The 25103-nt window shown below is 36.5% G+C and overlaps 1 protein-coding gene across 1 annotated transcript in view; it reads right to left on the bottom strand.

The window, feature by feature from the left end:
* The window catches only part of CNBD1 (cyclic nucleotide binding domain containing 1), a 288454-nt gene that overhangs the window by 201400 nt on the left and 61951 nt on the right, over positions 1-25103 (bottom strand). Inside the window, 1 exon segment of the mRNA XM_036031672.1 lies at positions 12824-12985. Within this exon segment, the coding sequence (XP_035887565.1) occupies positions 12824-12985 (162 nt within the window).

Here is a 25103-nt window from a genome sequence, read left to right as displayed (position 1 = left end):
GGGTAGCAGGGGAAAGTAATGGGGAAAAGGTGGAACAACTGTAACCGAACAATAGTTAATAATTAATAATAATAATAATAATAATAGAATGGAACCTAAAAGTTTCCATCACCAGAGATTAAAACACTGTTTTCCCTCTTTTTCTTTTCTTTTTTTTTACATAAGATGATGGATGTTAACTAATTGTAATCACTTCACAATATGTATAAGTCAAGTCATTATGCTGCATACACATTAAACTTACACAGTGGTCCATGTCAAATACATCTTAATAAAGCTGAAAATTTGTAATATATTTTGCTCACTAATTTCCTTTGAGATTGAATTTGAAAAAAAGAGAAAATATGCTATTTATAATATTCATAAAACACATAAAAGTTAGGAACTTGCCTCAAAAAAATATAGAACCTACATGAAACTCTAGTAAGAGTCACCAAAGGAGACTAAAATAAATATAAAATATACACCATGTTCCTGAATGAGAAACTTAGTATTTTAAAGATCTACTAAATATCAAAAGTTATAAGAAATTATCAGATATCAAAGCACACCTTAAATCCAATTTTATATGGATTATTTTTAATCCATATAAAACTGGCATAAGACTAGACAAATTTCAATGAAAGAATAGTTAGCCCATGTATATAATAATTACTAAATGTGATAAAATTGCATCACAAAGCAATCATTATAACTGAAAAGGTAGAAAGTTAAATGGTAATATGAAGATTATCATTTGGCAAAGAGTGGTACACTTTAAAAAAGAGTCTCCTAGAGATTTTTAGAAATGATAAATGTAGTAACTGAGATTAAGAACTCTGAATGAGATTAACATCCAGGTAAGGTGCAGTTAGAGAATTGGTGAACAGAAGGTAGGGACAGAGAAAATACATAAATTGATCAATTTCAATGGGAAAAAATATTTCTAACTTGAAGTACAAAAATTAAATAGTCACCCAAGACAAGAAGTCTCATATAAGTGGAACTTAATCAACAAAACAAACAAGCAAGCAAAATATAACCAGAGACATTGAAATTAAGAATAAACTAAGAGTAACCAGAGGGGAGGTAGAAGGGGATAATGGGGGGAAAAGGGGGAAGGGTTTTCAGGAACATTTATAAAGGACACATGGACAAAATCAAAGGTGGGTAGGATCAAGGATGGGAAGTGGTGATGGCTGGGGTGGGGGCAAAATGGAGACAACTGTACTTGAACAATAATAATAAATGTGGGAGGGAAGACAAGAAGTCAGCTTTAACATTCCTATCTGTACTGAAATAACATATACCTTATTATGGGCTGAATGTTTGTGTCCTCCCAAAATGCTTCTGCTAAAATCCTAAATCCCAATTTGATGGCATTAGGAGGTGTGGACTTTGGGATATGATTTTTTCATGAGGAGCCCTCATGACAAAATCCCATGAGGAATGGGATTAGTGTCTTTATAAGTACCCCAGAGAGTTCTCATCCCTTTGGCCATGTGAGGACATAGCAAGAAGACAGCATCTATGAACCAGGAAAAGTGTCTTCACCAGACAGGTAATCTTCAGGCACCTTGATCTTCTACTTCCCAACATCCAGAACTGTGAGAAATAAGTTTCTGTTGTTTAAGCCAAGGGTCCTTAACTTTTGGGCCATGGACCAATAGTGGTCTAGACCTGTTAGGAACTGGGTGCACAGCATGAAATGAGTTTGAATGTAATGCACTAAATCATCCTGAAACTATCCCCACTCCCAACCCCAGTCTGTGGAAAAATTGTCTTCCATGAAACTGGTCCCTGGTGCCAAAAAGTTTGGGGACCACTGATTTATGTCACTCAGTATATGGTATTTTTGTTATGGCAACCCAATGGAGTAAGATATATCTACATAGTGAAAAAAATAAATTTTACAAGAAATATCAGAGGATATATGTTCATTTCTGAACAATAGAACAAAGGTATAAAGGTGCAATTTTTTAAAATACTAGTTAATTTGTGATTGTGACCAAACAGTAGTTACTGAAACTCTAGGGTAAAATATCACTGGCAAATTTTTAAATTAATGTAAATATATGATAAATGATTTATAGCTATTATTATTCATACACTACAAAAGAAATTTGCATATTATTTCTTGAAGGAATAAAAATGGATGCTTTGTTGTTGTGAGATACTAGGAATCCCCTTATATTTCACCTGTAGTAAGTACACAGCAAAGCCACTTTTACAAAAACCTACTCCAGTGTAAGATTCTTTAGGAAAGGGAAGACTTACATGTACAAAGGGACTATAATGGAATATGCGTGGGCTTTTAAATTTCTAACTGCATTTGAACTTCACAACAATGATCCTATGAGGTTAATAAATGTGCCCATTTTATTGATTAGTGAACTAAGTATCTAGAGGTAGAAATTTGGCCAAGATCATGCAACTAGTAATGGGTGAAGTACAGTTCCAAGCCCAGTGCTTTCTGACTCCAAAGTCCAGGTATTTTCTGATATGTGCAACTCAGATGTAATTGAGCCTTGCACTGCCCAGGAGATCCCAAGATCAGCACCTTCCTTGTCAGTAATAACAGCCTAGTGCCAATGGGCTTCTAATCTCTGTCCATCATTAACTTATTCCCTTAACACGAATAACTCTCTTCCACTAGTTCCCTCTCTTATGTTCTAAATGATTACTGTTTATGTCAGAAATCTAAATCACTTTTAGTATTTATACCATTCTTTATTAACCTGTGTTCCCTTTTAGCTTCAAATAAAACATCTATTTTCTAGGAGAAAACTCCTCTAATTTCTGTCCATTTCCTCCAAACTGTATTTTTAACAAAATTCATAGCAGCACAAAGTATTCTCTCTCATCTGCATATAACCCTTATATATAGTTTGAGACTGCAATTCCTCATCCTATATGCCATTTCACTGGAAGACAGTAGTGTGAGAACCATATTGTATTTGGATTTTAAACAGCCTGAATCTGAAAAGCAAAAATCCTAATGTCTCCCCAGGGAACAATTCATGAATCATTGCTCAGCAGTGGCTTTGCCTCACTGTTCCTCCACAACATAATGATCTTTAGACATTGCATTCTCTGAGAGGAAACATTTTTAATTGGAGAAAGTAGAAGAAAAAACAATTGGACCAAGTTTTTTCAGAGGATTTTAAACTGTTTTTCACAGCTCATTTATAAGTTTATCTCTTTTCCTACCCTTTCCATAATCCCCACAAATACACAAGCATGTCACTTTTTTCACAAATCAGTCATTCATAAAAAAACGATTATTTTTACCAAAGTAATTCATAATTTCATTTTAAAAGCTGGTGGTGTTATAGGCCACACAATCAAATGCAAATGTTTGGGATTGGCCCAGCATTCACCTTGTTTGTGGTCAAGATCAGCAAAGACTCTGATGTTTCCAGGACAGTCAGTTGAAACCTACTTATGTCTGATTGTTGTTCAAGTACAGTTGTCTCCATTTTCACCCTACTACAGTCCCTTGTCCCACTCATCACCACCTCCCACCCTCAAACCTATCCCCTTTGGCTTGGTCCATGTGTCTTTTAACATGTTCCTTGATGGACCTTCTCCTATTTTCCCCATTACCTCTCTACTTCCTCCTTTCTGTTACTGCCAGTTTGCTCTTTATTTCAATGTCTCTGGTTCTATTTTGTTTGCTTGTTTGTCATGTTGATTATGTTCCACTTATAGGTGGGATCATATGGTATTTGTGTTTCACCTCCTGACTTACTTAACTTAGCATAATGCTCTCCATTTCCATCCATGCTGCCACTAAGGATAGGAGCTCCTTGTTTCCTTTTGCTGCATAGTATTCAATTGTGTAGATGTTTCTACTTATGTCTTAAAAAAAAGAAAGTCAAATTCTAAAAGTCAAAATGAACTCCCTTGAGACAGAACTCAGGACACAATCATCTCTCAACTAGACCAATTCCACACAGCTTCCAACAGGTCACGCCAAATCTCCTAGCACCCACAGTCAATCCTCCACACATGACCTTCCCATATTGCGAGTCACACTAACATTAAAGAACTGACACAGTGTATAAGACCCTACATAATCACTCAAAATTGTGGCCCCTTCCCACATCTGAAGTATTGCTTGCACCACTCTTCCCCTTACTGCAGCATTTACATAGCACAGGCCTCCATGCTATTTTTTATTTTTTATTTGCAAAGTATGTTATCGTCCCTGGGCTCTTGCACTTGTGTGATCTCTGCTTGGAATTCACTCTTCAAAGATATCCAGTTGGCTGGCTCTCTCATCTAATTAAAGTATCCTTATAGAGAGGACTTCTCTTATCATTGCCATCATGCTCTATCCCTACTATTCATTAGTTTTTCTTCCTAGCACTGATCACTAGCTGACATAATATGTATGTGTTCATATTCTCTCTTTCTCTTTCTCCCTTCCCCTCTCTTTCATATGGGAATGTAATCTCCCCATGAAGGCGTAAATACTGTGAGCTCACCACCGTAGTCCCAATACCAAGAATATTGCCATAAATATACAAATATAAACATTCAAAGTATATGTTGAATCATAAATTAAGACATGAAAAATAAATTAATCAAAATTATTTAGAAATTAAAAATCCAAGTTTTGTTTCAGTTCATAGCTTTTAATGTTTATTCATTATTCATTTACCACTCCTTCTGAAATACTTTTTCTTTTGAAATGCCATCCCTTTAACAACTGTAGGTACAATGGGAAAAACTGTAAATCAAAGTCTACCACCCCCTCAGCATTCATTCAAGGATTGGGCACAAACGCACACTACAACAATTTGATTTCCTGTCCCTAGAACTAAAATGCGAGCCCAATAACTCCCAGTCAAAAGAGTTGTAATGGACATATTCCAATGCTGGGTCTTGGCAAGCCCTCCAGAGTTGCTCCAGTTCATATGTTCTCCAGAATCAATAATTCTTTCACTTGGAAGCCAGCCAGTACTTTTCCATAGACTACCCATTTCTCTCCACCATTTTTAAATTAATCAGTCAATTTCTGTTTCTCACAATTTAAATCCTAACTTATACACATGATAAGCTTACATTCAATCTCATATGCCTTCAAATATACAACTTAACAGGAGTCTCTCAGCTCTCTTTTATTCTTTCTCTCTCCTCTCCTCTCCCCCCACTGTTTTTTTCTGCATACACATTCCAGTTACACAATGACCTGTAGTTAGTTCAACACTTCCTCTTTGGTGGTACCTTCCTACTGTGCCCTTTCCAATGATTTTAACTTTCCAGACAAATTTATCCTTCCTCCTGTCTAGCACTGTTTACTTATAGCTGCTGTAGAAGTTAAAAAGTAATCAATGTTTCCTTTCCACCTTTCACCCTGTGCCACAAATGCATTACAAAAGTCTCCTCCATTCCAGGCAGTTCACATACCTTATTTCACCATCTCTCCTTAAGCACCTGTATAAAAATTTGTGCAACATGGTGAGAGTTGATCCTCACAGTCAACCATCTTGAGGGTTGAGCTCACCCATTAATGGGACAACAGTAATCAAGAACCAATAGGAGGGTCCACATATCACATACAAAAGTCATTCCTATAGCATCCAGCTCAAGTGATTGAGGAGATTGTACCACTGCTTCCCACAAGACACCTATTATTAAAGGCAACCTCATCAATTCTTGGAGTCATAGCAGATCTATTTAATGCCTAGAAACAAATACAAAGAGACCCCTAAAAAGGGGAAACAAAGAAACAGTCCCAAAAGGAAAGAAGAGAAAAACTCTCCAGAAAAAGAGCTAAATGAAATGCAGACAGGCAGTTTATCAGACATTGAGTTCAGAGAAGTGGTTATAAGGATGCTCAACAGCATTATAAGTATGTAGAAAGCATAAAAAATAACTGGGAAGAAATGAGGAATAACATATCTGAAATAAAGAATACACTGGAAAGAATAATCAAGTTGGCTGAAGCAAATGATTGAATCAGTGAATTAGAAAATAAGATAGAAAAGATCAATCAGAGCAGCAAAAGGAAAAAAAGAATTAAAAAGCAGGAGGACGGTTTAAGGTATCTTTGTTACAAAATGAAACATGACTACCACCGCATCATGGATATATCAGAAGGGAAAGAGAACAAGGGATAGAGAACCTGTTTAAAGAAATAATGACAGAAAACTTCCATAACTTTGTGAAGGAAAAAGTCACATAAGTTCAGGAGCACAGAGAATCACAATCAATAAAAACCCAAACAGACCCACACCAAGTTATATATTAAGTAAAATGGCAAAGATTAAAGACAGAAAGTGGATCTTAAAGGCAGCAAGAGAGAGGAACATGGTTACCTACAAGGGAGTTCCCACCACCTGACTTTTCACCAAAAGTGAGTGGCATGAAGTATTCAAAGTAAAAAACAAGGATCTGAATCTAAAATTACTCTATCCAGCAAAGCTATCATTTAGAATTAAAGGTAAAATAAAAAGCTTATCAGATAGAAGAAGAGGCTAAAGGAGTTCACTGCCCCAAAATCACCATTACAAGAAATGTTGAATGGGCTGCTGTAAGAAGAAGAAATGAAGAGAGGAAAGATCATAGGCATAAAAAATAAAAATCACAGCCCTGGCTGGCATAGCTCAGTGGATTGAGCACGGACTACAAACCAGTGTCACAGGTTCGATTCCCAGTCAGGGTACATGTCTGGGTTGCAGGCCATGACCCCCAGTAACCACACATTGAAGTTTCTCTCTCTCTCTCTGTCTCCCTCCCTTCCCTCTCTAAAAATAAATAAAATTTTTTTAAAAATAAAAAATAAATACAAATCACAATAAATAAATACTTATCAATAATAATTTTAAATGTAAATAAATTAAATGTTCCAATAAAAAACATAAGATAATTGAATGCTTAAGAAAACAAGACCCTTCTAAAGGGACTGCTTTAAGGAAGGGAAGGAAAAGAGAGAGAGAGAGGAACACACGTACACACGTACATAAAAGACAATGAATAAGTGCCTATCAATAATAACCTTAAATGTAAATGGATTAAATGCTCCAATCAAAAGACATGAATAGCTGAATAGATAAGAAAAAATGATCCACATATATGCTGCCTACAAGAGATCCACCTCAGGACAAAAGAAATGCAGAGGATGAAAGTGAAGGGCTGGAAACAAATCATCCAAGCAAATGGACAGGTAAAAAAAAAGCCGGGGTAGTGATACTCATATCAGAGAAAATAGACTTCCAAAAAAGGTCCATAAAGAGAGACCCAGAAGGTCACTTCATAATACTCAAGGGAAGAATCCACCAAGAAGACATAAATATTGTAAATATATATGTACCCAACATAGGAGCACCCAAATACATAAGGAAAACCTTAGAGGACTTCAAGAAAGATATGAACAGCAACACAATTATACTAGGGGATTTTAACACTCCACTATCAAAAATGGACAGATCTACCAAACAAAATATCAACAAAGATATTGTAGCATTGAACAATACCCTAGATGAAATGGACTTTACTGATATATACAGAGCCCACCATCCAGAAGAAGCTAAATATATATTCTTTTCAAATGTACACAGAACATTTTCAAACACTGACCACATGATAGGGCACAAAACAAGCCTCAAGAATTTCAAGAAAATTTAAATCATACCAAGAATTTTCTCTGACAACAAGAGACTGAAGCTAGAAACCAACCCAAAGGAAAACAACCCAAAACTTTCAAAATCATGGAGATTAAATAACATGCTATTAAACAATCAATGTCTCAAGAATGATATTAGGGAAGAAATCAAAAGGTTTCTGGAAACAAATGAAAATGAACTCACAACAACCCAAAACTTATGAGACACAGCCAAGGCAGTCCTGAGAGAGAAATTCATAGTGATACAGGCCCACCTAAAAAAAGTTAGAAACATTCCAAACAAACAACCTAACCCTACGTCTACAAGAACTCGAGAAACAACAACAAAGACAGCCCAGAGCAAGCAGAAGGAAGGAAATAACCAAGATCAGAGCAGAATTAAATGACATAGAGATTAAAAGCACAATTCTAAGGATCAATGAATCCAAGAGCTGGTTCTTTGAAAAGATAAACAAAATCAACAAACCTTTCAGCAGACTCATCAAGAAAAAAAGAGAGAAGACCCAAATAAACACAATCAGTAATGAGGGAGGAGGGATTACAACAGATACCACAGAAATACAAAGGATTGTAAGAAATTACTACAAAGAACTGTATGTCAAGAAATTTGAAAACCTAGATGAAATGGACAAATTTCTAGAAAAATATAATCTTCCAAAACTCATTGAAAAAGAAGCAGAAAGCCTGAACAGACCTATAACAACAAAAGAAATTGAAGCAGTAATAAAAAAATCTCCCAACACACAAAAGCCCTGGACCAGAGGTTTCACAGGAGAATTCTACATAGCATTTAAGGAAGAGATAACCCCTATCCTTCACAGACTATTCCAAAAAATCCAAAAAGTTGAGAAATTCCTGAACTCTTTTTATGAGGCCAACATCATCCTAATTCCAAAACCAGATAAGGACACAACAAAGAAAGAAAACTTCAGGCCAATATCACTGATGATCAAAGATGTGAAAATCCTCAACAAAATAATGGCAAACCGCATCCAACAATACATTAAAGAGATCATACACCATGACCAAGTGGGATTCATTCCAGGGATGCAAGGATGGTACAATATTCGCAAATCAGTAAATGTAATACATCACATAAACAAAAGCAAAGACAAAAACCACATGATCACATCAATAGATGCAGAAAAACCATTTGATAAGGTACAGCACCCATTCATGATAAAAACACTCGGCAAAGTGGGAAAAGAGGGAGCATTCCTCAACATAATAAAGGCCATATATGACAGACCTACAGCCAACATCATACTCAATGGGCAAAAATTAAAATCTTTTCCACCAAGATCAGGAACAAGACAAGGCTGTCCTCTTTCACCACTTCTATTCAATATACTACTGGAAGTTTTCGCCACAGCGATCAGATAAGAAAAAGAAATAAAAGGCATCCAAATTGGAAAGGAGGAAACAAAACTGTCACTGTTTGCAGATGACATGATAGTGTACATAGAAAATCCTATAGACTCCACCAAAAAACTGCTTGACCTAATAAATGAATTTGGCAAAACAGTGGGATACAAAGTCAATATCCAGAAATCAAAGGCATTCCTGTACACCAACAATGAAACAGCAGAAGCAGAAATCAAGGAAAAAAATCCCATTTGAAATAGCAAAAAGAAAAATAAAATATCTAGGAATAAACCTAACCAAAGAGGTAAAAGACCTGTATTCAGAAAACTGCATAACACTCAGGAGAGAAATCAAGGAAGACACAAACAAATGGAAACATATACTGTGTTCATGGATTGGAAGAATTAATATCACCAAAATGTCCATACTACCCAAAGCAATTTACACATTCAATGCAATACATATTAAAGTACCAATGGCTTATTTCACAGACATAGAACACACACTTCAAAAATTTATATCGAATTACAAATGACCCCGAATAGCTGCTGCAATTTTGAGAAGAAGTGTAAAGTAGGAGGGATCACAATACCTGACACTAAACTATACTACAAGGTCACTGTAATCAAAGCAGCCTGGTACTCCCATAAAGACAGGCACATAGACCAATGGAACAGAACAGAGAGCCCAGAAATAAACCGAAGTCGCTATGGTCAATTAATATTTGACAAAGGGGGCAGCCACATAAAATGGAGTAAAAATGGCCCCTTCAAGAAATGCTGTTGGTAGAACTGGACAGCTACATGCAAAAAAATGAAACTTGAGCATCAACTTACACCATATACAAAAATAAATTCAAGGTGGATAAAAGACTTAAATATAAAACGTGACATTATTAAGTCCTAGAGGAGAATGTAGGTAGGAAAATCTCAGATATTTCATGCAGAAACTTTTTTACTGACATGTCCCCTAGAGCAAGGGACATAAAGGAAAGAATAAACAGATGGGACCTCATCAAAATTAAAAGCTTCTGCACAGCTAAAGAAAACAGTATCAAAATTAAAAGAGAACCAACAGTATGGGAAAACATATTTGCCAATGATACCTCAGACAAGGGTTTCATCTCCAAAATATATAAAGGCTTTACACAACTGCACTCTAAGAAGACAAGAAATCCAATTAAAAAATGGGCAAAAGACTTGAACAGACACTTCTCCAAGGAGGACATACAGAAAATCCAAAGACACATGAAACAATGTTCAATATCGCTAGCTATCAGAGAGATGAAAATTAAAACCACAATGAGATACCACTTCACACCAGTCAGAATGGCCATCATAAACAAAGCAACAAACAAGTGTTGGAGAGGTTGTGAAGAAAAGGGGTCCCTAGTGCACTGTTGGTGGGACTGCAGACTGGTACAACCACTATGGAAAGCAGCATGAAACTTCCTCAGAAAACTAAAAATGGATCTGCCTTTTGACCCAGCAATTCCACTGCTGGGACTATATCCTAAGAATACTAAAACACCAATCCAAAAGAACCTATGCATCCCAATGTTCATAGCAGCACAATTTACAATAGCTAGATGCTGGAAGCAATCAAGATGCCTATCAGTAAATGAATGGATCAAAAAAACTATGGTACATTTACACAATGGAATTCTATGCAGCAGAAAGAAAGAAGGGGCTCTTACCCTTTGCAAAAGCTTGGATGGAGCTGGAAAACCTTATGCTAAGTGAAACAAGCCAGGTAATGAAAGACAAATACCATATGATCTCACATTTAACAGGAACCTAAACAACAAAACAAAGAAACAAGCAAAATATAACCAAAGACACTGAAATAGAGGACAGGCTGACAGTGGCCACAGGGGATAGAAGAGGGAATTTCAGGGGATATTGGGAAGGGTTCAGGGGAACAAATTTAAAGGACATGTGGACAAAAAATAGGGAGAAGGTGGTGATGGGAGGGAAGTGGGGAGGTTTGGAAGGGGGAGTTGGAATGGGAGTAAAAGGGGGAAAACTGTACTTGAACATTGATTAAAATAAAATAATAAAAAAACAAGACCCATATATATGCTGTCTATAAGAGACCCACCTAAGAAAAAAATGATTCACACAGGCTGAAAATGAAGAGATGGAAAAAAAATATTCCATGCAAATGGAATGAAAAAAAGCTTGAGTAACAATACAGTAACCGGAGTGAGGGGAGGAGGTTAATGGGGAAAAGAAAGGGAAGAGTCATCAATGTGTACAAAGGACCCATGGACAAAGACAAAGGTGAGTAGGATTGAGGGTGGGAGGAAAGTGATGGTAAGAAAATGGAGACAATTGTTCTTGAACAACAATAAAAACAAGTTCAGGATCCAGAGTGGCCCCAGATGATCACTCAGCCTCAACCAGAAAGGTCTATGCAGGAGACAGAGACTGTGACCCTAGCTAGCCTGCACATATGAAAATAGTGACAGTGATTATTGTTTGCTGTGTTACAAGCAGCCTCCCTGTGGGGAGGTGATTCTCATTATCCACCAAGAAACATATAAGAAACAAAATGTAATGAATAATCGCGTCTCTGTGAACTTCCAGAGAGTAAGCAAACACTTCAGGCTCAGTATCTCAGACTCCCAGCTGGAGGATGCAGTGATGTATTTCTGTGCTCTCATGAGGGCACAACGAGATGAGTGACGGAGAGGCATACAGAAACCTCATTCTATAGCACCAGTGTCAGGGGGTAGGGGAGAAGTGGCTGGAGTAACAGGAACATAGAAAATCATTGTCTTCTTTTGGGAATATAAGTTCCTTCTATCTGAATATGAAAAAAATGAAAAAGAGAAAGAGAAGACAAGATTTTTAGAGAGTACAAGGTAGTTCCTTTTAAAAATGTGTTGTCATAGCACTGAAGTAGCCCATCAATCTGGTCATCATTCAGTTAGTCAAAGATAAACAAAAGCTACAGATCTGACAAGTTTTAGTAGAATTACTTCTGTGTGTGTATATATAAAGCACACAGCCCATTTCAAATGTAATTAACATAGTCACAAAAAGATTTGAAATATTAACAAGTATGAATAACACACCTTAAGATGACCCCTAAACCCCTCTCCCTGATTTTTGGGATGTGGGAAAAACCAATGATTTCTTTCTAATCAACAGAAACTGGCCAAGGTTAGTTATCTGCAGGCCCTTGATTAGGTTATGTGAAATTTCATCTTAATAGAACCAGAGACATACTCTCCCTGGCTGCTTTTGAAGATATAAGCTTCCACATTACATAAGGTCTGACAAAGCACCATGCAGCAAGGATCTGTGGGATCTCTAGAAGCCTCCCACTGAGAGCCAGAAAGAAAGTATGGACCTCATACCTACAACCACATAGAACTGAATTCTTCCAAAAACACAGGTAAGCTTGGAAAAGAACCTCATTCTCCAGAAAGGAATGCAGCCAACACACATCTGAGTGAGGCCTATAGACATGAACAGAGGACCTGGCCAAACTCTGCTTTGAGATGTAATAAACATGTTGTTTTAAACATAATTTGTTACACAGCAACAGAAAATGAGCACACTAGTGCATGAAGGAAACAGGAAAACAAAAAGCATGTTCTGTAGAAGACCAAAGGTGAATTGTAGATTACCACATGCATTGCTCTTTTACTTACCAGCTTATCTACATGATCCACTTCAAAGCAGTAATGTGAGTTTCCTTTTTATTTACTCTGCTGTTCTAATTCAGTGGCTAGATTATAATTACTGTACATTCAGCTACAAACAACTAACTTTAGAAAATTAAAAAGCTATCCAAAAGAACTTAACTACAAAAAAGTAATAAATTAAAAATACTTACAATTTCTTTAAGATAGCTAGGAATTCTTCTAACTTTTCTTCAGTTTTTTTTGATCCATAGAGAGTACGACCACCACGTGCTTTTTTAACATAGACAGCTATGTTGTGAGAGTCATCATCAGATTGTTGGGGCTGAGTTTCTTCTGTCTCTTCAGAGGGTTTTCTGAACAAGGAAACAATATTTTACCATATTGTATATTACACACAAATTACTGACATGAATTTTTACTTTATTGTCAAGGGTGAAAATTCACTGTTCTGAGATAATTTGGCATTTTAATAATATATTCTTTTCCAATGCCCTAGTTCTCTTCTTTCATCATCAGTAGAGCAGTTAAATATGTTACTCTGTTAAATCTAAAAATTAGCATTACATAAAATATTGTTTACATACAGAATTTTAGTATAGGTATTATAATTGTCCTAAGTGATTAAAAAATAATAAATTAAGTCTATGTAATTTAGGGAAATACTTTAACTCAATGGTTAACATCCTTATCTTCACACCCAAACACTTGTTTCTCAGTGATTTTTTTAGCTATAAGTGCTTCTATAAAATTTTTGTTTCCAACTGACAAACTATGAACATTTTGAAAGCAACCATTATACTTTATTCTTGTGCTACCATATAAGTTACACACATAAGTCCTCAAGAGATGTAAGAATATATGACTATTTCCCATTCATTTTTCCAGTTGCAACCACTTATATTAAGAGGTCACTGAAAACCTAGACAATGAATCTAACAAATAATGTCCATCCTTAGGGAAAAATAGTGTAGGAGATGATAAAAAACCCAAATTATCATAGATTCATCACCTTTACTTATACATGAAAAGATTTTAAAATAAAGTTAAATATAAACATTATACAGAATAAAACAAAGGTGTCAAATAAGAAAGAACTGAGGTTTCAACATAACACAAAGTTTCTTGAGGGTGTCTAGGGATTCCAATCCGGGAGTCACAGATTCAAGAGGAAACCTGAAATGTGCTCCAGAGAAGACAAGAAGCCAGAGCATATGCAGTCCAAAACCAAAAATTGTTTTCAAACATTTCTTATTGACTATTTAACATGACAATCTGACTAGTCTAAAATGGTTTAGCCAGGACCAGTAGACAATATTCTGGGGCAGACCTTAGCTGAAAACATGGAAGTAAAAGCCAAGTGTGAACATGCACAAAGCACATACACAAAAAGCTCAAAAGTAGAAATCTGACTTCGCTAATGGCCTCCTCACTCCATGTTGGGCCCTTTGACAGTAGTGACTCCATTCCAGATTTTTTTTTATTCACAATAACATCACACATTAATTTCTAACACAAATTTGAGTCCTTTTATGTGGGCTACTCTGCTAACCATTATACACACATATCTACTTAACATTAGTCATGTGACATAAACAATGTTGTCCCCATTTATACAATAAGGAAAATGCAGCTTGAGTTTATATAATTTTGGGGAGATGCAAGATGGTGGAGGAGTAAATGGAAGCCACACTAACCTCGTCCCAGGGAAAATCTAGAATTACATATAAATTGTGGAGAAATCACCCCAAACAAACAAACAAACAATAGTGAAAGAGAAATCTAATAACCTTGGACAGACAGAAGAATTATCTCCAGCACTAACTGTTTGGTAAGGAGTGTGGTGGAGACTTGAAAAGGCTGGCTAGGTGCCCACAGTCAGCAGGGCTGGAGGGATAATTAAGCAACTGGTTGGATCCCCCTGAGCAGTGTGGGAGTTGGAACTCCCAGCCTAAAGCACCAGAGCCCCAAAAGTACACAGATAACAGCCAGTGGCAAGAAGCAGCAGGGTTATTCTCTGCCAGAGATGGACAGCTAGAGATGCAAAAGCCTTTTAAAAGGCCAAAGCACAAATTTTCATTTGCAGACACATACATACCTGGGGCTTTGGCAAAGGCAGGGGCAGAATGGTCAAGAGACACCTGAGGAGAGATTGGGGATGGAAGCTTTGGGTAGAGAGTTGAGAGATACCCACCGGAATCCCAGTGCTGAATCATCACCCATACTGCAATAGTCATAATGCTCCAGGTGACCACTTCCCTGAGCATCAACAGCCTGAGAGGAAACAACAGCCCTGCCCAAAGGAGAGACTCTGTTCCAGCTCTGCGGTGCTTAAGCCTGACTGCTGAGTACAGAGTGACTAGATTAACAACAGAAGGAAACAGCCACAGGCAGTAGATACTTAGCAAATGGGGCACAGAGTGGCCTAGAGACACTTGAGGAGAGACTGGAGACAAAGGCTTTGGAGAGAGAACTAAGAGAGTAGACACTGGGATTCTGGTGCTGAGTCATTCCCCCTTACAGCAGCAGTCATTCAGCTCAGGGAGACCATTCCCCTCCAAGCAGCAGCAGCCTCGGGATAAACAATACCCTCAACCCCAGGAGGGATTCTGCCCTGACCTATAGGGCCTAAGACTCACTGCTGAGTGGAGAGTGACTAGATTAAAAACTGAAAGAGATAGCCACATACACTAGATCCCTGGTAATCTCAGAGTCAACTGCCTAAGGTCAGACAGGGTTAACATCTGACATCACCAGAGATGGATCCAGAAAGGAAAAACAATGGTTAATTCTAGAGACTACTGAGATGAAATCCACTGTGGTCTTCTCCATGATTAATGATATTTTCTTTCCCGCATAGATTTTTAACATTCATTCCTTGGGCATCAAGTTTGTTAATATTAAGTTATTAGATTTTATAATATAGTTTATTTCTCTTTCTTATAATAATCTTAATCTCTTTATGCCCTTAATGATAATGGTTCATTTCCTGCTGATAATGGGATTGCCAAAGGGATATTTTTTTCAATGTGGGTTTGTTCCCTGGACTTTGTGGTTTTGTTCTGTCATCACCTGCACAACAGCATACAAAATATGGTGGGTGGAGTGACCCTTAGTCAACCAGTGGGAGGGAAGGGTCCACTGGAGAACATTCAAAACCCAACTACATCCATTGAGCCAATATAAAGGGCATAAAGAGCACCCAAAGAGCATCAAGTACAGGAGTTCAGGAAGACTGCAAAACTGAATCTCACAGATCTCCTCTCATAGAAGTTCATGCCACAAACTCAGGGAGTCAAAACATATCAATTTAACAAGCAGAGGAAAACAAGAAGAGTCTCACAAAAATGGGAAGACAAAGAACACCCAAATGAAAGGAAAGGGGGAATCTTCAGAAAGAATGCTAAATGAAATAGAGGCAAGTCAACTATCATATACTGAATTCAAAGCAATGTTATAAGGAAGCTCAATGAGGTCACTGAGAATTACCAAAACCTACACAGAAACTAGAAGGAACTCACAACAAATTACATCAGCATGAGAAAGGACATTGAAACAATCAACAAGAGCCAAGAGGAAATGAAGAATACAATTTCAGGAAGGAAGAATATAGTAGAAGGAATCAAAAGCAAGCTAGATGAAGAATAGGATCAAATCAGCAAGCTGGAGGACAATTAGAAAAAGCTCCCAGAAAGAGCAAGAAAAGGAAATAACACTTAAAAAGAACAAAGAGGGGTTATAGGAAATGCAGAACAATATGAAATGTAATAATATCAATATAATAGGGATATCAAAAGGAGAAGAGGATCAAGAGATAGAAAACATCTTTGAAAAAACAATGATGGAAAATTCCTGTATTTTGATTAGAGAAAAAGTCAGGCAAATCCGGGAAGAAAAGAGGATCCCAATCAAGATGGACCCAAAGAAGCCCGCTCCGAGACACATCATAATGAAAATGGCAAATTAAAAGACAAAGAGATAATCTTAAAGGCAGAGAAGGAGAAACAGGAAGTGACACAAAAGGAATTCCCCTTAAGGCTAGCACTGACTTCTCAATGGAAACATTACAAAGACAGAAGGGAATGGCAAGAAATATTCCAATATTACTTTGTTTTTCAGTACTGACTGCTGAGTACAGGGTGACTAGATTAACAACAGAAGGAAACAGCCACAGGCAGTAGATACTTAGCAAATGGGGCACAGAGTGGCCTAGAGACACTTGAGGAGAGACTGGAGACAAAGGCTTTGGAGAGAGAACTGAGAGAGTAGACACTGGAATTCTGGTGCTGAGTCATTCCCCCTTACAGCAGCAGTCATTCAGCTCAGGGAGACCATTCTTCTCCAAGCAGCTGCAGTCTCAGGATAAACAATGCCCTCAACCTAATGAAAGTAATGAAAAACAAAGACCTGCAACCAAGATTACTCTATCCATCAAGGCTCTCAATTAAAATGGAAGGCAAAATAAGTAGTTTCTCAGATAAAAGAAGGCTGAAAGAACACACCTCCACTAAACCAGCACAGGAAAATATACTAAAGGGACTACTTAAAAAAGGGGGTGGAAAAAGAGTGACATATGATATATATGGTATACATATATATATGATATATGTACATCATATATATATGAATGGAATGCATTGATTCCAAAGGTGCAAAACATCTATTCTTTCGAAATGCACATGGAACATTTTCAAAGATATACCACATGACAGAACACAAAACAACCCTCAACAAGTTCAAAAAAATTGAAATTATATCGAAAATCTTCTCAGACCACAAGGGCCTGAAGCTAGAAGACAACCTCAAGGATAAAACTCAAAAACATTCAAATTCATGGAGACTGAATAGCATGCTATTAAACAATGAATAGGTTAATATTAGATGAAAAAAGAAATCAAAACGTTTCTGGAAACAAATGAACTCACAACAATCCCAAACTTATGGGACACATCAAAGGCAGTCCTGAGAGGGAACTTCATAGTGAAACAGGCCTACCTAAAAAAGATAGACACATTTCAAGTAAACAGTGTAACCCTCCATCTACAAGAACTGAGGAATAAAAACAGATGCAGCCCAAAGCAAGTAGAAGGAAGGAAATAATCAAGAACAGAGCAGAATTAAAGGACATGGAGTTTAACAAATAATTATAAGGATCAATAAATCCAGGGCTTGTGCTTTGAAAAGATAAACAAAATGGACAAAACTTTAAGTGAGTTCATGAAGAAAAAAAAGAGAGGACCTAAAAACACAAAATCAGAAATGAAAGAGGAGAGATTACAACTGATACCAAAGAAATACAAAACAAACAAGCAAGCAAAATATAACCAGAGACATTGAAATTAAGAACAAACTGAAAAAATTACAGGAGAGGTGGAAGAAGTGATGGGGGAAAGGGAGAAGGGTTGTCAAGGAACACGTATAAAGGACATACGGACAATACTAAAGGGTGGTAGGATAGACGGTGGGAGGTGGGGATAACTGGGGTGGGAGGAGTCATGGGGGAAAATTGAAACAACTGTACTTGAACAACAATAAAAGAAAAGGAAATAAAATAAAGACCATCTTCAGATAAAAAAGAAAAGAAATTCAAAGGATTGTAAGCAGGTACTACAATGAACTTTATGCCAAGGAATTTGAAAACCTGGTTGAAATGGACAAATTGCTGAAAAAATATAATCTTCCAACCTGAAATGAAGAAGAAGCAGAAACACTGCACAGACCAATAAAAGTTGGAGAAATTGAAGCAGTAATCAAAAAAATCTCAGCACACAAAAGTTCTGTATTGGACAGTTTCACAGGAGAATTTTATAAAACATTTGAGGAAGAGCTTATCCCTATCCCTCACAGAGTATTCAAAAAAAAAAATCTAAGAAGACAGAAGAGTCCCAATCTCTTTTTATAAGCAAGCATCATCTTAATCCTAAAACCAGACAATGGTATAACAAAGAGAGAAAACTACTGATCAATATTGCTGATGAACATTAAACTAAAATCCTCAACAAAACATTGGCAAACTGCATCCAGCAATACATTAAAAAGACCACACAACATGATCAAAAAGGATTCATCCCAGGGATGCAGGAATGGTACAATATTTGCAAATCAAAGGACATAATACATCATATAAACAAAAGGAAAGACAAAAATCACATGATCATATAAACAAATGAGGAAAAAGTATTTTGAGGTACAGCACCCATTTATGATAAAAAAAAAACACACACAACAAAATGGGACTAAAGGGAACATACCTCAGAATAATAACGTCCATAAATAAGAAACCTACAACCAACATTCTACTCAATGCGCAAAAGCTAAAAGCTTTCCCATGAAGATCAAGAATAAGACAAGTATGTCCACTTTTACCACTTCTATTCAATGTAGTATTGGAAGTCCTAGCCACAGTGATCAGACAAGAAAAAGAAATGAAAGGCACCGAAAATGGAGAGAAGGAAGCAAAACTTTCATTGTTTGCAAATGAAATGATAGTGTATGTAGAAAATTTTATAGACTCCACAAAAAACTACTCAACCTAATAAGTGAATTTGGCAAGACAGGAGGATACAGTCAATATTCAGAAATTGAAGACCTTTTTGTACACCAACAATGAAATATCAGAAACAGAAATCAGGAAAAAAATCCCATTTGTTATAGCAACATGAAAAATAAAGTACCTAGGAATAAACCTAACCAAGGAGGTAAAAAAACCTATACTCAGGAAACTACACAATATTGAAGAAAGAAACTAAGGGAGACAAAAATAAATGAAAGTATAAACCATATTCATGGTTGGAAGAAGTAACATCATCAAAATGTCCATAGTAACCAAAGCAATTTATATATTCAATTCAATTCCTATTAAAATATCAATGACATATTTCACAGATATAGAACAAATATTTTAAAAAGTTGTATGGAACCCCTAATAATCACAATAGCTGCAGGCATTTTGAGAAAGAATAAGAAAGTAGTAGGGATCACAATACGTGATATCAAACTATATTGCAAGGCCACAGTAATTAAAACAGTCTGGTACTGACATAAAAGCAGATGCATAGATCAATGAAAGATAATGGAGAGCCCAGAAATAAACCGAGTCTCTGTGGTCAATTATTATTCAAGAAAGGGGGCAGAAGCATAACATGGAGTAAAAATAGCCTCTTCAATAAATGTTGTTGGAAGATATGGACAGCTATATCTAAAAAAATGAAACTTCACCACCAACTTATACCATATACAAAAAAACCACTCAAGGTGGATAAAAGACTTATATATAATTTGTGACACCAGAGTAGTCCTACAGGAAAACATAGACAGGAAATCTCAGATATTCCATGAAGCAATATTTTCACTGATATGTCTCCTAAAGCAAAATACATAAAGGAAAGAATAAACAAATGGGACTTCATCAAAATAAAAAGCTTCTGCACAGCTAAAGAAAACATCAGCACAATGAATAGGGAAGCAACCATATGGCAAAATATATTTGCAAATGATAGCTCAGACAAGGGTTTTATCTCCAAAACATATAAAGAACTCACAGGACTTCACTCCAGGAAGACAAACAGTCCAATTAAAAAATGGGCAAGGGACCATTTGTCAAAGGAGGACATACTGAGGGCTCAGAGACATATGAAAAGATGTTCAATATCACTAGCCATCAGAGAGATACAAATTAAAACTACAACGAGATACTGCTTCTCACCAGTCAGAGTGGTCATCATAAACAAATCAATAAACAAGTGCTAGTGAGGTTGCATAGAAAAGGGAACCACAGTGCACTGTTGGTGGGAATGAACACTGGTGCAACCACTGTGAAATGCCATATGGAATTTCCTCAAAAAAGTAAAACTGGAGCTGCCTTTTCATCCAGTGATTCCACTGCTGGAATTATGCCCTATGAGTCCTAAACAACCAGTTCATAGAATCTATGCACCCCAATGTTCATAGCAGCACAATTTACAATAGCCAAGTGGTTGAAGCAGCCTAGGTGCCCATCAGTAAATGAGTGGATAAAAAAAGTGTGATATATTTATGTAATGGAATACTAGTCAGCAGAAAGACAGAAGGAGCTCCTACCCTTCATGACAGCATGGATGGAAGTGGAGAGCATCATGCTAAGTTTATTAAGCCAGGCAGCAAAAAACAAATACCATATGATCTCACCTATAATTGGAAGTGAATCATCAAAACAATTGAGCAAAATAGAAACTGAGACATTGAAATAAAGAACTGACAGTAACCAGAGGGCAGGTGGGAAGGGATAATGTGGGGGGAAAGGGCACAGGGTCATTAAAGAACGTGTATAATGGACACATGGACAAAGCCAAATGGGGGTAGGATCAAGGTTAGGAGGTTGGGATGCCTAGGATGGTTGGGAGTGGTGGGAAAAAATCAAAATGAGGTAATGGATGTTTAACTAGACTTACTCCAATGATCATTTTGTAATATATATATATCGAATATATATATATTGAATCATTATATTGTATACCTAAAACTAATATAATATGTTAATTATAAATCAATTATAAAAAAGAATTGCTTAAAAATTAAACTAAATTAAATTAAATTTTGATACAAAAAATTCATCTACAATAAAAAGTTTTAAAAAATGGTATTTAGAGATGTGGACAGCTACATCCAAAAATTGAAACTTGACCACCAACTTACACCATATACAAAAATAAACTGAAGATGAAAAAAAGGCTTAAATATAATTTGCTAAACTATAAAAGTACTGGAGGAAAACATAAGGAGGAAAATCTCAGATATTCCATGTAGCAATATTTTCACTGATATGTCCCCTAGAGCAAGGGATAGAAAGTAAGAATAAACAAATGGGACTTCATCAAAATTAAAAGCTTTTGCATGGCTAAAGAAAATATCAGCAAAATGAATAGGGATCCAATCTTATGGAAAAATATATTGGCAGATGATATCCCAGACAAGGGTTTTCTCCAAAATACATAAAGAACTCATATGACTCCACTGCAGGAAGACAAACAATCCAATTTAAAAATGAGCAATGGGGCCCTGGCTGGTGTAGCTCAGTGGATTGAGTGCTGTGAACTAAAGGGTTACCAGTTCGATTCCAAGTCAAGGAACATGCCTGAGTTGCAGGCCTGGTCCCCAGTTAGGGGCATGTGAAAAGCTACTACACATTAATGCATCTCTCCTTCTCTTTCTCCCTCCCTTCCCCCTCTCTCTAAAAATAAATAAGTAAAATATTTTTAAAATAATGGGCAAAGGACCTGAACAGACACTTTTCCAAGGAGGACATACAGAGGGCCCACACACATGAAATGTGTGCATCAGTAGCCATTAGAGATATGCATATTAAAACCACAGTGAGATACCACTTCACACTGGTCAAAATGGCCATCATTAATAAATCAATTAACAACAAGTGCTGTCAAGGTTGCGTAGAAAAGGGAACCACAGTGCACTATTGGTGGGAATGAGGACTGGTGCAGCCACTGTGGAAAACATTGTAGAATTTCCTCAAAAAACTATAAATGGAACTTCCTTTTGACCTGGCAATTCCACTGCTGAGACTGTACCCTAAGAATCCTGAAACACCAATTCAAAAGTACCTGTGCACCCCAATGTTCATAGCAGCACAATTTACAATAGCCAAGTGTTTGAAGCAACCTAGGTGTCCTCAGTGAATGAGTGGATAAAAAAAACTGTGATATATTTACATAATGGAACACTATGCAGCAGAAAAAAAAAGAAGGAAAGCCTACCCTTCACGACAGCATGGATAGAAGTGGAGAACATTATGCTAAACAAAATAATTGAGGTAGCAAAAGACAAATACAATATGATCACACCTATAAGTGGAACCTCATCAACAAGTCAAACAAGCAAGCATAATATAAGCAGAGACATTGAAATTAAGAACATACTGACAGTAACCAGAGGGGAGATGGGAAGAGATAACAGTAGAAAATAAGGAAGGTTAATCAGAGAACATTTATAAAGGACACACAGACAAAGCCCAAGGGATGTAGGATGGATGGTGGGAGGTGGGGATGGCTGTGGTGGCTGGTAGTGAGTGGTGGGGGGAAAATGGAGACAATTGTACTTGAACAACAATAAAAAAGTTAGGAAAAAAGTTCATATATTTTGTCTAACTATTCATAGCTAATGAACTGAAAAGAGGTTTTTAAATCTATCTAAAGCTCAAAGATTATTAAAGCTTAATAATAATACAATTATCTGAAGTATGATGTCTGTCCAGAAGGTATCCAGTCATGTATTATTAAAAATAGAGACATGTATTAAAGAAGATACAAGATATAAGAAACATTGTGCATAAAACAAGGATGTCTCAGTGCCCTTCAATGTAGGCACATTGGAACCTCACACACTTCTCCCAGTCACCACCAGCTGCCCCATCATGTTTTCCTGAATCTTATGAACAGCCTGAAATCTTTTCCTTTTCAAAGGTAATTTTAATTTTGGGAAAATCGATAATTTTCATGGCACCAAATATGGGCTATAGCAGGGCTGAATCAACTGGGTGATTTGACATTTCACCAGAAAACTCTACATGAGCTGTAATGCATGAATGGGTGCATTGTCGTGATGAAGCTGCCAATCACCAGTTGACCATAGTGGTGGCCTTCTGAATCATCTAAATAGTTTCCACAGAGGAATGTTTAAGCTTAATGCAAGATTTGATGCAAATTTGTTGCTGTATTCACTCAGTCATTCTGAATGTGTCAGCCACACAGTGTAAGTGTTCACTCAATGGTGTCTAGTGCTCCCACTGATAGTACAGTGAAGACATCATTGTTCATACACATGCACTCTAGTCCACTCTCCTTGTCTGCCAGGTTACATCGATGTCACACAAACTGTTCTTGTATGTTAACAATGACTAGACATTTTCTGGACAGACCTCGAATATAGGAAGATTCCTGATTATAAATACAAAACTAAGTTGAAAGCCAATATTGTTTCCCTGCTACCACTTTCACAGAACTTCTAGCCATTCCACCCACAGCAGTGTAAAACCCTACTTTAAACTATCCTTAGTTATTCCTGTAAATAGATTACAACAGTAAGTTCAGTAAAACTTAGCAAGGATGAAAATTCTGATACAAAGCAACTTCCTCCTCCAGCCCTGTTTCACAAGTGCAAATGGTATGTTTTCTTATCTTCCAGAGAAGAGGAGGTCCATGGAAGGGAGTGGAGGTGAAGGTACAGTTGGCACACTTTTAGGCAGAAGTGTGAAGAATGAAGCCTGTTGACCCAGTGCTCTGCCCATTTATCTCAAGCTTGCCAAAAGATTCAGAATTATCCCCAATGTATTTCAGACATCGAGGCCAAACAGGAGATACCAAACTGCCAAAAGCAACTAAAGCAAAACCATGGCCATATACATTAATTGATTAATTTATTGAGTACTTAAGTTGTGTCATGCTTTTCAGAAAATGGTATGAAATAATCTTCATCATTATATTTACATAACAAAACTTGCAATAATGCTATATAGATAGTCTAAAACTATAATCATACAAAATTTAAAATCATATTGTAAGAGATTACTACATATCTTGTGCAATCAGGCAAAGCAAGCTGAGAGTATCAGGAGACCATAGACATTTTGAATAAATATCTCTTTAACATAGGTTTTCACAATTCTGTGAGTGTTTATTATTTGTACCTTCAATTACTATCATTTTCTTAAACCTATTTTTCTCCTCCAGAAATAAAATGATGTAAAGATGCATTGGTTAAAAGTCTACATCTTTTCTTCTTGTTAAAAAAGGGTAATGGAGCAAGTGATTCAGTGATTTATTGGAGCAAGTGATTCAGTGATTTTTTAAATTACTGTAAGGTTATGTTTATTATTTGTTGCTATTGTCTAACCTGTTTGAAAAAGAGAATTTCAGGACAGATGGTATAAATCTACATAAATCATTGTCAACTAAAAGTCATGATAATAATAACAGCTAGTACAGTTAAAAGGCTCCTTCAATGCCACCTCTGAAGTATTATATTAATATTACCCTCTTTTCCTGAGTAAAAACTAAATTCAGTCATCATTCAGATGACTAAAATACATGAATAAAATACATTTTAGAGAATTATCACAGTTCCAAGCAATCCTTGATCTCATTCCTGTCCTACATGCATAGTTTTTGCTCAAGTGAAATTGTTTCTCTACACCTCAGCAAGGTCTTCCAATTATTTTCATTAATGTAGCATTGCTCCAAGTGGATTTAATGGTTAATCAAGCACTTCTACTCTCTTCACACATGACTATCTTCCTTCAATATTTACCAAAGGCTTTGAAATCAGGCATTTTCACCAGCTGCCCACAGTCAGGCAGGTGCCATCCTTCAAAGTCTTCTTATTGTATCTGTCACATGACATTTGTGTTAAATGAATTATCAAGTATTGAATATGACAATGATAATCATGAAGACTATTGATGAATAATTTTAATAGTGTAGGAAT

The sequence above is a fragment of the Phyllostomus discolor genome, chromosome 7 (genome assembly GCF_004126475.2).
Source record: "Phyllostomus discolor isolate MPI-MPIP mPhyDis1 chromosome 7, mPhyDis1.pri.v3, whole genome shotgun sequence".
In the NCBI taxonomy this organism is placed as follows: domain Eukaryota; kingdom Metazoa; phylum Chordata; class Mammalia; order Chiroptera; family Phyllostomidae; genus Phyllostomus; species Phyllostomus discolor.
The sequence above is the reverse complement of the archived record's forward strand: the minus strand, read 5'-3'. Positions and strand labels throughout refer to the sequence as shown.